This window comes from Helianthus annuus, chromosome 8 (assembly GCF_002127325.2).
Source record: "Helianthus annuus cultivar XRQ/B chromosome 8, HanXRQr2.0-SUNRISE, whole genome shotgun sequence".
In the NCBI taxonomy this organism is placed as follows: Eukaryota; Viridiplantae; Streptophyta; class Magnoliopsida; order Asterales; family Asteraceae; genus Helianthus; species Helianthus annuus.
The window spans coordinates 152,790,942-152,804,100 of record NC_035440.2 but is presented as its reverse complement, the minus strand read 5'-3'; the positions used below and the strand labels follow the sequence as shown (position 1 = coordinate 152,804,100).

The 13,159-nt window shown below is 41.0% G+C and overlaps 2 protein-coding genes across 2 annotated transcripts; both read left to right on the top strand.

Annotated features, from left to right (window-relative positions):
• The first annotated feature begins 2,286 nt into the window (after positions 1-2,286).
• Positions 2,287-3,330, top strand: LOC110870641. Its single transcript, XM_022119821.1, has one exon. It carries the CDS (start codon positions 2,287-2,289, stop codon positions 3,328-3,330), a length of 1,044 nt encoding a protein of 347 aa, XP_021975513.1.
• Positions 3,331-9,447: 6,117 nt separating this feature from the next.
• Positions 9,448-10,212, top strand: LOC110870640. The gene has a single exon (XM_022119820.1). The coding sequence runs from the start codon at positions 9,448-9,450 to the stop codon at positions 10,210-10,212; it is 765 nt and encodes a 254-aa protein (XP_021975512.1).
• Positions 10,213-13,159: the final 2,947 nt, after the last annotated feature.

Sequence of the window (13,159 nt, the reverse complement as noted above, 5' to 3'; positions counted from 1 at the left end):
TGTTACTCGTAGGGATTTGTGGCACCAACTTTCTATGCACAAAACCCTTGTGGCGGATAGTCCGTGGTTTGTTATGGGTGACTTTAACTCGGCGCTAAATATAGAGGATAAGTCTATGGGCACGTCTTCTATATCCATCGGTATGAGGGAGTTCCAGGCATGTGTAGATGATATTGAAGTGGTTGATATCAATCGTTCAGGTATTCATTTTACTTGGAATCAAAAGCCAAAGCCAAAGCAAGGGGTTGGGTTACTGAAGAAAATTGACCGGGTAATGGGGAACACTTCTTTTTTGGCTGATTATCCGAATTCGATTGCTATTTTCAAACCTTATCGGCTCTCGGATCACTGCCCTTGCATTTTGTCTATCCCGGAAGCTATGAAACTGAAACCGAGGTCGTTTAAATTTGCTAATTTTCTGGTCTTTAAGCCCGAATTCTTAGAGATTGTCAATAAGTGGTGGGGGACTCATGTCGATGGAGTGTATCAGTTCAAAGTTGTCAAGAAGCTGCGTTTGCTGAAAAATCCGCTTCGGTCGCTTCTTTTTAACCAAGGGAATCTTCATAAAAAAGTCGAAAAACTTAGATTGAAGTTGGATGTGATTCAACAAAATATTGATCTGGACCCGTCTAATGTTGATTTCCGAGCCGATGAGGCCTCAACTAGCCGTGATTTACAGGTAGCTTTGTTGGATGAGGAGCGTTTCCTGAAACAAAAATCTAAAGTGGAGTGGTTAGCTGCAGGCGACATGAACACGGCTTTTTTTCATTCTTCCTTGAAAGCCAGAAACCATTTTTCCAGGATTGATGTTATTACTGATTCAGGTGGTATTCTTTTTGAAGGCGACATGGTTTATAAGGCGTTTGTACAGCATTATGAAAAGTTCTTTGGTTCGCAAGGTGACATTTCGCTAGAGCCGGTCCCAGATTTATTTCCACGAAAATTATCTCCCAATGTGGCTTCTCATATGGTTCGACAAGTTTCGACGGAGGAGGTAAGAAAAGCGATGTTTTCTATTGGTAACGATAAAGCCCCCGGTCCGGATGGTTACACGGCAGCCTTTTTTAAAAGTGCTTGGCCTTTAGTTGGTAATGATGTCTTTAATGCGATTAAGGATTTCTTTGAAACGGGTAACTTGCTTCGGGAACTGAATCATACGCTCATTGTCCTCATTCCAAAGGTTTCGACTCCCATGCTTGTTACTGACTTTCGCCCGATTGCTTGCTGTAATGTTTTTTACAAATGCATTAGCAAGATTGTTGCAGACAGAATTAAAGGGGCTCTTAATGATATTGTCAGTATCAACCAATCGGCATTTGTCCCGGGTCGGAAGATATCGGATAATATTCTTTTAACCCAAGAGTTAATGCATAATTATCATAGAGATGTGGGCCCTCCTAGATGTGCGTTTAAAGTTGACATTCAAAAAGCTTATGATACGGTGGATTGGGGGTTTCTGAAAAATGTGCTGATTGGGTTTGGTTTTCACATCAAAATGGTGGAGTGGATTATGCTTTGTGTATCTACTACCTCATTCTCGGTATGTGTTAATGGCTCAGTGCATGGGTTTTTCAAAGGCAACCGTGGTCTAAGGCAAGGTGATCCAAAATCTCCATATTTATTTACTCTAGTCATGGAGGTCTTAACGAGTATTTTGCACCATTCGGTTCGAATTGACTCGTCGTTTAAATTTCACAATAGATGCGAAAAACAGCGAATTATTAATCTCTGTTTTGCAGATGACCTTTTTCTTTTTGCTAGAGGGGAAGTTAATTCGGCTAATTGTATTATGTCATCTCTCTCGAAGTTTACCAAGATGTCGGGTTTGGTGCCAAGCAATCAGAAAAGCACGGTTTTCTTTTGTAATGTTAAAAATCAAACTAAACAAGCTATTCTGGATATTATGCCTTTTACGGAAGGAAAGTTGCCTGTCAAGTACTTGGGGGTCCCCCTGGTTTCGGCTAGGCTAGGGTGCGATGACTGTCGAGTGCTTGTGGAAAGATTAGAAAAGTGAATTATGCATTGGAGAAATAAGCTCTTATCTTTTGCGGGTAGACTTTAACTTATTATTTCGGTCCTATCATCTATGCATATTTATTGGTCCACGGTTTTTATCCTGCCGGTTCGAATTATTAAGGAGCTTGAAGCTAAAATGAGAAACTTTCTTTGGTCTTAAGAGGCTGCGTTTAACAAAGGTAAATCTAAAGTTTCTTGGAAATTGGTTTGCACGCCGAAATATGAAGGGGTTTGGGTATTCGTCGTGTTGGGGATATGAATAAAGCGCTGATGACGTCTCATATTTGGAGCATTGTCTCCAAGCGAGATTCCTTGTGGGTTGATTGGGTGTATTCGTATCGGTTAAAAGGTAAGAGTTTTTGGGTTTGCAAAACGCCCTCAAATAGCTGTTGGTCGTGGCGAAAGCTCACTCAGTTGCGGCCTCTAATTAGACGTCATATATTGTCGGAAGTGAGTAATAGTGTTAACACTTCAGCTTGGTTTGATACTTGGAACGATTTGGGGCCTCTGGGTGATTTTCTCTCATCTAGAGTTATCACTGATGCTGATTTTAGATTGGAAGATTCGGTGGCTGATGTTTATTCGAATGGAGCTTGGAGATGGCCTACGGCTTGGAGGGATCTATTCCCTGTTCTTATTCAAACGGATCAAGTTCTTTTGGATCCCTTGAAAAATGATAGGCTATTATGGAAGGATGGGGATGATCTTAATGGGTTTTCAACTTCTTGGGTTTGGCACTCGTTGCGACACAAAGAACCGGAAGTGAATTGGTGTAGTATCGTGTGGTTTGCTCAGTGTATTCCGAGGCACGCCTTCATGATGTGGTTGATTATGAAACGTAAGCTACTTACGCAGGATAAAATTCTGCAATGGGATCTATCTCGTCGAAAAAACATGAACATGATGTGCTGTTTACTGTGCTTTGAGGATTTCGATTCTCATCCTCACCTGTTTTTTGAATGCAAGTACTCTTCTCAGGTGTGGACGCAAATTCGAGATCGAGGAGGGATGAATTCGGTTTGCCCTAGATGGTCGGAGATTGTTTCTTGGCTTTGTGCTCTTCCTAATCATAAGAGGGCTGATACATATGTTGCTAAGCTTCTAGTTGCGGCTACTGCATACAACATTTGGCAGGAGAGGAATGCTAGGCTGTTTAAAATTCAACTCAGACCTCCGGAGACTGTTTGCGATGTTATTATAAAAATAATACGATACAAGTTGATGGGTGCAAAACTGAAGGATACTGGGAGGGTACGGAAGATTCTTGAAGAATGGGAGATCCATGCGCATAAAGATGGCGACGATGGTGGCTGATTAGCTTGTTTTGTTGTGTTGGTCGGTTGACTCTAGAGTTTAGTCTAGTTGTCGTTCCTTTGCTTGGTTGTTTGTTTTTGTGTTTTGGTTTTCGGGTTTACTTTCATGGGGCATGTCTCATGATTGAACTAGTGTAGACTCACTACACTACTTATGTTTTTTGGTTGTAATATATAGAATCACCGGGGTAACCCTTTACCCAAAAAAAAAAATATCGTGTTTTATAAATTTAAAACTTGGCTAAAGTGTAAAAAGGGCTTAAAATATATACCTAAAACATATTACACTACACACGCATCAAGTTTTTTGCGCCGTTGCCGGGGACACAAGGATTTTAAGAAAGTTAGGAATCAACGGCTTAATCATTTTTTTTATTTTCTTTTTATTTTTTTAGGATTTTCTTAATTTTTCAGCTTCTGCAGAGCTCAGCACGGGCCGTGCCTGCTGAACACGCCCCGTGCCCAATCTTTGGAACTGGCAATCCTTTTTTAAGTCAGACAGTAAGCTGAACACGGGGCCGTGTCCATTCAACACGCCCCCGTGCCCAAGATTCAGTTGCTGAAAACAGAACCGTAAGATCCCGACGGTTGGTAAATTCTGACACAAACATGAGTGATGACGATTTTTTTTACTTTCGACACTCTTATGATACATGGTGTCAATTATGTGGAGGCGGACATAAAGAGTTAGAATGTTATTTTCTAAACTATAAGCCCCACTATATAGACCCATCGTTTCCTTGTATCCTTAAGAGGGGCGAAAGTAAAAATAATCCTTATCTCTCCCTCGAAAGCGCCCAACCAGATATTTTAGGAGAAATGCTTCTTGATGAACTAGAAGATTTGATTCTTAATTGGTTAAAAGAACTTAGGATGGATTTTCTAAATTCATCTCAAGACCATAACCAAGAAGAAGTGTTGGGATCGCATTCAAACAACCTCGTTGTTCTCGATAATACCTTCGACTCTAGCAAAGACATGGACGATAGTCATCCCTGTGCCGATTGTGCCATGAAGGACTCTCCATCAACTTCATTCGGTGCATACATAGACCTGAGCGATTCGGCATACTCCTTCTTTAACGAGAGCCCGGAAAAGGGTTGGACTTGTCCACCTAAAATAAACATAGGAATTACCCTCACCGACAACCTCTTGCGTTCTCGTCTTAGTCTAGAGCAATTAAGGTATCTTAGGCACTTTGGGGTTGTTCCATCCAGTAAGGAACCACCCGATCCAGATAAGTTCCTTAGAAATAGACAAACTTCATAAAAAGCCCTTCGACACGGGGCCGTGTCCAGCCAACACGCCCCCGTGTCCACCAAAAATATTCCTTTCTGACTTTTACGTCAGAATACGAACAAACTGTGTCAGAATCCTACCTGCACACGGGGCCGTGTCAGCTGACACGGGGCCGTGTCCAGCCCGCTGTCGTTTCCTATAAATGCAGCCAAGAATTCTGCACATTTGGACCATCTTAGGACAGAGATTTAAAGGAATCTTCTCTCAACTAACCTAGGTATGTTCTAAAAGAAGGTTCCAACAAACCATCTTGTCCTTTCCTCTTTTATCCATTTCCTTCTTCTTCATCTTTCTTCAAAAACCTCCATTAAAGTTTGAAATTTCAAGCTTTAAGGAAGGGATTATTGAGTTTTGTTCAAAAGAATCTTGTTAAAAATAAGTTGTATAACATTGTTTTAAGTTACTAATGTTCAAAAAGACTTCAAAAGTTCAGAAAATAACTTAGAACTTCAAGATTCCTTATCTCAAAACTCTGCAGAAAGATGAACACGGGGCCATGCTCATTGAGCACGTGGCCGTGTCCAGACCACAGTTTCAGCAAAATAAGCTATTTTCAGTTTGTTTTCGTAGAATGTCGAGTGAAAATAACGAGACATCTTCCGTGCATTCATCAAACAGTCGAAGAGGGAGAAGGCCTTCCATTGAAGCTACACTTGTGCACTATGTCATAGCATTAAGGGAGGCTCTCGATGAAACGACTTCAGTAGAGGAGGTCCTAATTGACCGTATCAACCATCTTACGGTAGGGCTGGAGAATAGCTTTCAAGAAATTAACCTCTTGCACCAGAGGTTAAATATTCTTGTAACACCTCCAATGGAACCCGTCCTCCCTCAAGAGGATTGGAACCTAGCACTTGAAGTTAACAACCCTACCGGGTGGGACGACATTCCGGCAGAACCTCCCCTTGAGCATCTACAAGAAATCCTGGTGGAAGTCGCAACTCCTCAAACTAACGCTAACGAGCCCTCTTTTCTCCTCCCAAGAGAGATAGAGGAGTGGCTCGCCGACATGTGAGGAGGCCATACCCGGAAGAAGGAGTTCTATAAAGCCACAACTAACCAAGACTATTTGCTTCTTGGAAATTTTGCTAATTAAAATAATTTGTAGGCTAGAACTCCATGGTTTATGCTTCTTGTGTTTTCTTATCTAACTTATTAATATTTAGGATTATGTAATTCTCTCTATGAATGAATGGATGGTTTTAAGGTTTGAATGGTGTTATGAAAAATAAAACACACTTGGGATGGTCAAGGATAGCAAGGGAAACAAGAAACATGGCCCATGCACGAAAACAGGGCCATCCGACAACAATTTCTTCATTACAGTAAGCTCAGCACGGGCCGTGCCCAGCCAACACGGCCCCGTGCTGAACATCCTGCAGAAAATCGCCCAGTTCAGGTAACTGGACACGGGCCGGGTTCACTGAACACGCCCCCGTGTCCAGGCTACTGTTTCTTTTCTTTAATTTTTATCACTGGCACCTGAACACGGGGCCGTGTCCAGACTGCCTGTAATATAAAATTTTGCTTTTAACACTATTTTACACATTCAATTAACCTAAAAACTTATTTTTGGGACACATTGAGGACAATGCGTAATTTAAGTGTGTGTGTGGGGGGGGGGGATGCTAAAACCTTGAATTTTGCAAGTCCTAATAACAAGCCTTACACAAAACTCTATTGGAACCGCTAATCACCCCAAATTTTTTCAAAATTTTCAATTTTTCTTTACTTATCTAAGTTTAAGTTGGGAATTCTAAGTCTAACAAGGTTATATTTTTATAAGTTTACAACTGATAGCGTCGTGATAAAAAGAACCAACATAAGAAAATTATGAAACGGCATGACAAGCTTAGTTAAAATTTGATTATATATACTTGATCACATAAAAACCCATTCCCACAAAAGTGAGTTTTGCGCCTTTATAGAGCATACAAATACATATCTTTACACTAAATGCTCATTTTTCGTTTCTTGTGTGAATAGCCGCTTGGTTCTTACGACTCTAGAACTTGCCACGAAAATTCATTCCCGGTCCTTACCAACTTAAACCCAAGTAAGTAAATGATGGAGGCATTAGGACTAACCTTTTTTCTTTCAACACCATTATTTTTATTTTTCTTTTTACCTACCCAAAATTCCCCCTAGTTAACCCCTTTGAGCCTAAACCTTTTCATTTCTTAACCCAAAATCCTTTTACCCACCAAAACCCTTTTTCATTTTTTTTTCCTTATTTTAGTAACAAAGCTTGGTTTTCGTGTGACTCTTGAAATAAAAATGGCGATGAAGTTGAAAATAAACAAACAAAGCTTCTCAAACAAAAGCTTGTTTGAATAAATACTTCATTATAAAAAAAAGAAAGTCACAAAAACAAAATGTTTTACGAAAACCAACGCTTTTTACGCCTTTTTGCCCTTTTCAACTAACCACTAACCCAACCACCCACCTTTAGCCCAAGCCTAACCTTTCACCCAAAAAGTCCTCTTGATATTTACAAAGGTATAAAGTTAAAAAGGAGGAGGATTGATTGCTTGGCAAGCTTATGGCAGAAAGGCGATTCAGGTTTCTTTCGTAACCCTAATTCTTGATTGTGATATGTTGTACAACAGTCTGTGATTAGAGTTGGATTTCGATCATAACTCTATAACGAACTCGTTAGCAACTGTGACCGATTTTGATTTTAGGGTTTTCTTTTGTTTTCGTTAATCGCCACCCTTGTTTTTCAGTTTGATAATCTGATTTATTAGTCTGGTTGTTGTTGATTGCGGTTAGCTGAGACTAATTTAGCTAGATCGATAACTCTGGATTAATAGGTTAAGGTTGGACGATTGTTACTAGGGTTAAAAGGATTAGGGTTTGTTATTTGATGATGCATGTTACTGTTGCCTGGTTTTGATTTCTGCTAGAGTGTCGTGCATGGAGGGTAATTCGGAACAAGGGTTAGAGGATTTAGGGTTTCAGTCGTTCTCTGAAAAGTTGCATGGGGATATTTTTATCACTTCAAACAATGCAAAGCAGTCGAATCCAAAGGAATCGCGTAGTAACCTGTCATCCTTTTGGAGTAGTCTTGATGCTAAGTCGTTAAAGATTGATGGTAATCCGGTGTTGCCAAGGAGGGGTGTCGTCCAAGGGAACCCAAGAATGATAAACATAATTGATGAACTGGAAAAGGTCTCAGTTCCAGTCCATGAGGCAAGTAACTCTGAAGATCGGAATAAAGATGAGGGAGCCGTAAAGTTGTCTTATGCGGATAGGGTTAAGAATGTTTCCATTGTGAAAAAGGAAGTTAATTTCCGGAAGATGGATTCAGGAGAGACGAAACCTGATGCAGACGTTGTTATCCCTCGAGAGGTAATTCGTAAAGTTCAGGAGAAGTTTGTCAATGTGTTATATGGTTACTTCCTGGGTAATCGGCTGCCATTCCCTGTTGTCGAGTACTATGCTAAGAATGTTTGGGCGAAGTTTGGATTTGCTAAGCTCATGATGAACGCTGACGGTTTCTTTTTCTTTAAATTCGACTCAAAGGAGGGTATGGCAAAAGTGTTGGAAGGTGGACCTTGGTTGATCAGGAAGATGCCGCTATTTCTTAATGTCTGGTCTCCGTCCGTTAGTCTTAAGAAGGAAGGAATTAAATCTGTTCCGGTTTGGGTTAAGCTTCATAATGTGCCTATTGCTATCTATAATGATGATGGTTTAAGCTTGTTAGCTTCTAAGATAGGTGAACCAAAACGGTTGGATGGATATACGGCTGATATGTGCTCGGAGAACTGGGGAAAGAGTAGTTTTGCTAGGGCTTTGGTTGAAATTAATGTAGATCATGAACTTAAGGACCACATTGTTGTTGCTATCCCAAAGCTTGAAGAGGAGGGATATATTACTGAAGTAATTAATGTGGAATATGAGTGGAAGCCACAGAGATGCTCGTTATGTTGCATATTCGGGCATAATGACCAAACGTGCGGGAAGAATGAAAATAAAAAGAATGAAACAAAGAAATCCAAACAAGTAGTGGTGGATGATGATGGGTTTACCATGGATAAGAGGAAGGTGGCTCGAATGGGTGTTTTCCCAAAGAAACAAAAGCAGAAATTTATATATAAGCCTAAGTCTAATAAATCGGACCCGAGCACATCAGGTACAAAGGAGGTAAATGGTAACATGAAGAAGGTGGATAATGTTAAATCTCATAATTCTTTTGAAGCTTTATCGAAAATTGGTGAGCAAGAGCTGAAAGATGGAAGTGTGTTGAACAAAAACGTCACTAATAATACTTGGCAGCAATTTAAGAGGGATGACGAGGTGGAGGAGATTATTCCGATGGAGACGGCAAACTTTATGAAGAATGCTAGTCATGATCAGGTTTCTGAGGGGGCAAGCACTCCCGGTCAAAACGGTATTAATGGATAGCATCATTACATGGAATATAAGGGGTTTGAACCAACCTCTGAAACAAAATGAGGTTCGTGTGATTTTGTCGGAAAATAAAGTCTCAGTTTGTGCGATTTTAGAATCTCATGTGAATGCTACGAATCTGGCTTGTGTGTGTAACAAAGTATTTCGGCGGTGGAGCTGGACGTCAAACGGAGGTTTATGTCAGCGGGGTACAAGAATCATTCTTGGTTGGAATAATGAGCTGGTGGATGTAATGGTGTTAGCGCAAAGTGAGCAGGTCATTCATACTCAAATCTGGTCTAAAGTTGATAATACGAATGTTTTCTGTTCTTTTGTTTATGCGAAGAACTGTTATCAAGAACGTCGGGGCCTGTGGGAAGATTTGTACAGGCATAGGCTCTTGTGTTCGGACAAAGCTTGGTATGTTATGGGGGATTTTAATTCAGCTTTGCATGCTGATGATTCGTCTTTTGGAACGTCTAGTCAATCGATAGGCATGCGGGATTTTTATGAGTGTGTGCAACAGTCGGAGCTTGTTGATGTTAAAGGGCATGGAATTCATTTTACATGGAACCAGAAGCCGAGAGAAGGTATTGGTTTGCTTAGGAAAATTGATCGAGTTATGTGTCATATCAAGGGTCTGGAGATGTTTCCGGATGCCTATGTTATCTTTCATCCTTCCCGTGTTTCCGATCACACCCCGTGTATCTTGAAGCTGAATAATGTGAACACTTCCTACAAGCCGAAGCCGTTTAAATTCGCAAATTTTATAACCTCCAAACCTGATTTCAAAGTTTGTGTGGAGCGTGAATGGGCCAAATCTATTGCTGGTTGTAATATGTTCTCGGTGACCAATAAGCTACGCAATCTGAAACCTGGGCTTAGAAAGATCCTTTTTCAACAAGGAAACTTGCATAAAAAAGTTATTCAGCTGCGTAAGAACTTAGATGAAGTTCAGAAGTTGGTGGACTCAAACCCGTTGGATGTAGAGGTTCGACAAAGGGAACAACAATGCCTTCATGATTTTAAAGTAGCGGCCTATGATGAGGAATGCTTCTTGAAACAAAAATCAAAAGTGGAGTGGCTATGTGCTGGGGATTCTAATACGACATTCTTTCATAATTCAGTCAAATGCAGAAACAACCAAAGTAAAATTCATTGCATTCGGGATGTAGCAGGAAAATCGGTTTGAAGGTGAAGAGGCGGTGGCTGCTCTTGTCAATCATTACTCGATTTTTTTGGGCACGGAGGATCAGGTGTCGAACATGTATAGCTCAGATGTTTTCGTTAATGTGGTAAACCAAAATGATGCAAACAGTATGGTAAGACAAGTTACTCGTGAAGAGGTGAAAAAGGCTATGTTCAGCATAAGTGAAACTAAAGCTCCTGGTCCTGACGGGTATACGTCGGCTTTCTTTAAGCATGCTTGGGAGATTGTGGGTACTGAGATAACCGATGCGGTTTTGGAGTTTTTTGACAATGGTCAAATGCTGAAGCAAGTAAACCACACTATATTAGCTCTCATTCCCAAAGTGGAGACACCGGACTCGGTTCTTGATTACCGTCCTATTTCTTACTGCAATGTGCTTTACAAGTGTATCAGTAAGATCATTACGGACAGATTGAAGGGTAGTTTGGAGTCGCTGGTCAGCATTAATCAGTCCGCTTTTGTTCCAGGTAGGCGGATCTCTGAAAATATTCTCTTAACGCAAGAATTGATGCACAATTATCACTTAAATAAAGGCCCTCCTAGATGTGCTTTCAAGATAGACATTCAAAAGGCATATGACACAGTGAGCTGGTCTTTTTTGGGGAGGATTCTATTTCAATTTGGCTTGCATAGGAAAATGGTGAAGTGGATAATGTCGTGCGTTACTACGGCAACGTATTCTTTGAGTATAAACGGCAACCTTCATGGTTTCTTTAAAGGGAAAAGGGGTTTGCGCCAAGGGGATCCGATGTCCCCGTATTTGTTCACTCTTGTTATGGAGGTGCTCACTCTAGGTCTCCAGAAGGCCGCTAGTGCAAGCTCGGCTTTCCAATACCATGCTCACTGTAAGAAACAAAAGATAATAAACGTATCGTTTGCTGATGACTTGTTTATTTTTGTGCATGGAAGTACCTTCTCGGTTAGCAAAATCAAGACCGCTCTGGAGGATTTCACGAGCATGTCGGGGCTGGTTCCGAGCCTTGCAAAAAGCACGGTGTTTTTCTGTAATGTGCCTCAGCATATTCGACAGGAAATTGTAAATATTATGCCTTTCCAGGAAGGTTCTTTGCCTGTTCGATACCTAGGTGTGCCGTTGATCACATCAAAGTTGAACGCTAGTCATTGTAAAGTCCTAGTTGACCGAATGGACAAAAAGATCAACAATTGGATGACAAAAACTCTATCTTTTGCGGGAAGACTTCAGCTTATCAACTCGGTTCTTTCAGCCATGCATATCTACTGGGCCTCGGTTTTTATTATCCCGGCTCGTGTCATTAATGACCTGGAGAAACGTTTGCGTCGTTTTCTCTGGAATGCGGGTAATGTTGGTAAGGTTAAGGCTAAGGTTGCGTGGAATGATGTCTGTCTTCCGCAACATGAGGGTGGCCTAGGCATTAGGCGAATTGGGGATGTAAATAGAGCCCTAATCACTAACCATATCTGGAGCATTCTGGTCAAACGCAAGTCATTATGGGTGCAATGGATCTATGATTATAAAGTGAAGGATCAGAATTTCTGGGAGATTCAATGTAGGGGTAGTATGAGTTGGGGGTGGAGGAAGATTCTATCCATTCGCAACATTGTTCGGCCTTTCGTTTGGAAAGTCATTCGGTCCGGAAGGCAAACAAATGCTTGGAGTGACAATTGGTGTCACTTGAGCCCCCTCAGGGCGATGATAACTCCAAGACGAATTGCAAATGCGGGTTTTCATCTCAGTTCCTCGGTTGCGGATTTGCTTGACAACAATGGCCAATGGAATTGGCCTCAAGCATGGTATGATCTCTATCCAGTTTTGATTGGGTTGAGCCTTGATATGCCTACTCCTCAGTTACAGGATCTAACGGTTTGGAAGGATTTGGAGGGTAATCGGCGACATTTTAGCTCGTTGGAAGTTTGGCACAATATTCGTACTCGAGACACTCCTATTAGCTGGGCGAATATGGTTTGGTTCAGCCAGTGTATTCCATGGCATTCATTTCACCTTTGGTTGGTTATAAAAAATAAACTGAGAACTCAGGACCGGCTGCGAGTATGGGAAGCGGGTAGTGAAACAAACCTAAGGCTCATGTGTTGCCCTCTTTGCCAGCACGATCGAGATTCAAGAGATCATCTTTTTTTCTCTTGTGATTTTGCCTCGCAGGTTTGGATGAGTGTAAAGGCTATGGTTGATATGGAAACCGTTACTGGATCTTGGGATTCAATTTTGGCGTGGATGGATCAACACTCGAATGCAACAACATTAGATCGTGTGGTTTGTAAGTTGGTGGTAGCAGCTGCGACGTATTTTATTTGGCAAGAACGCAATAACCGGCTCTTCACCAGAATTCATTGTTCGGTTAGTCAGGTTGCCGAGAAGATTAAAAACACAGTCCGGTTTCGATTGATGGATTTCAAGCTTCAAAAGCATGTGGATTACAATAGAGTTGTGACGAAGTGGCAGATCCCTGCAAGGGCGCTGAATGAAGACCCGGGCTAAAGCATCTCGATGGGGTGTTTTTAGTTAGATAGATCTTGGGTGGTTGTGTTTTTTATTTCGGGTTGTTTTGTTTGTTTTGGCTGTCTTGTGGTGGGCTGTGTTTAGTCTTGGTTTGTCTTGACTTGTAGTTTGTGTCAGTGTCTTGGCACACCCTGTTCTTTTTTATTGGTGATTTATAAAATTTACCGGGGTAACCCTTTACCCAAAAAAAAAAGCTTATGGCAGAAATAAGTTCCATGCTGCTCTCGAGTGATTCACTAAAAATACACCTTCGGCCGAGTGTGAGTGATTTCCCCCGTGAGGTATGTGAACTTGCATATAAATGAAATTTTAAAAAGGTATGTTATGCCTTAATAAATAATTTACCTTATGAAAAGTTTTTAATAAATCATGACGAATAGGATTGTAAATAAATAAAAATAAAACCTAAACAATCTTGGAAAATCCCGACAC

Bases quoted from the DNA above. Each gene is read 5' to 3' on its own strand.
- LOC110870641 (XM_022119821.1), top strand. From the start codon at position 2,287: ATGACGTCTCATATTTGGAGCATTGTCTCCAAGCGAGATTCCTTGTGG.
- LOC110870640 (XM_022119820.1), top strand. From the start codon at position 9,448: ATGGGGGATTTTAATTCAGCTTTGCATGCTGATGATTCGTCTTTTGGA.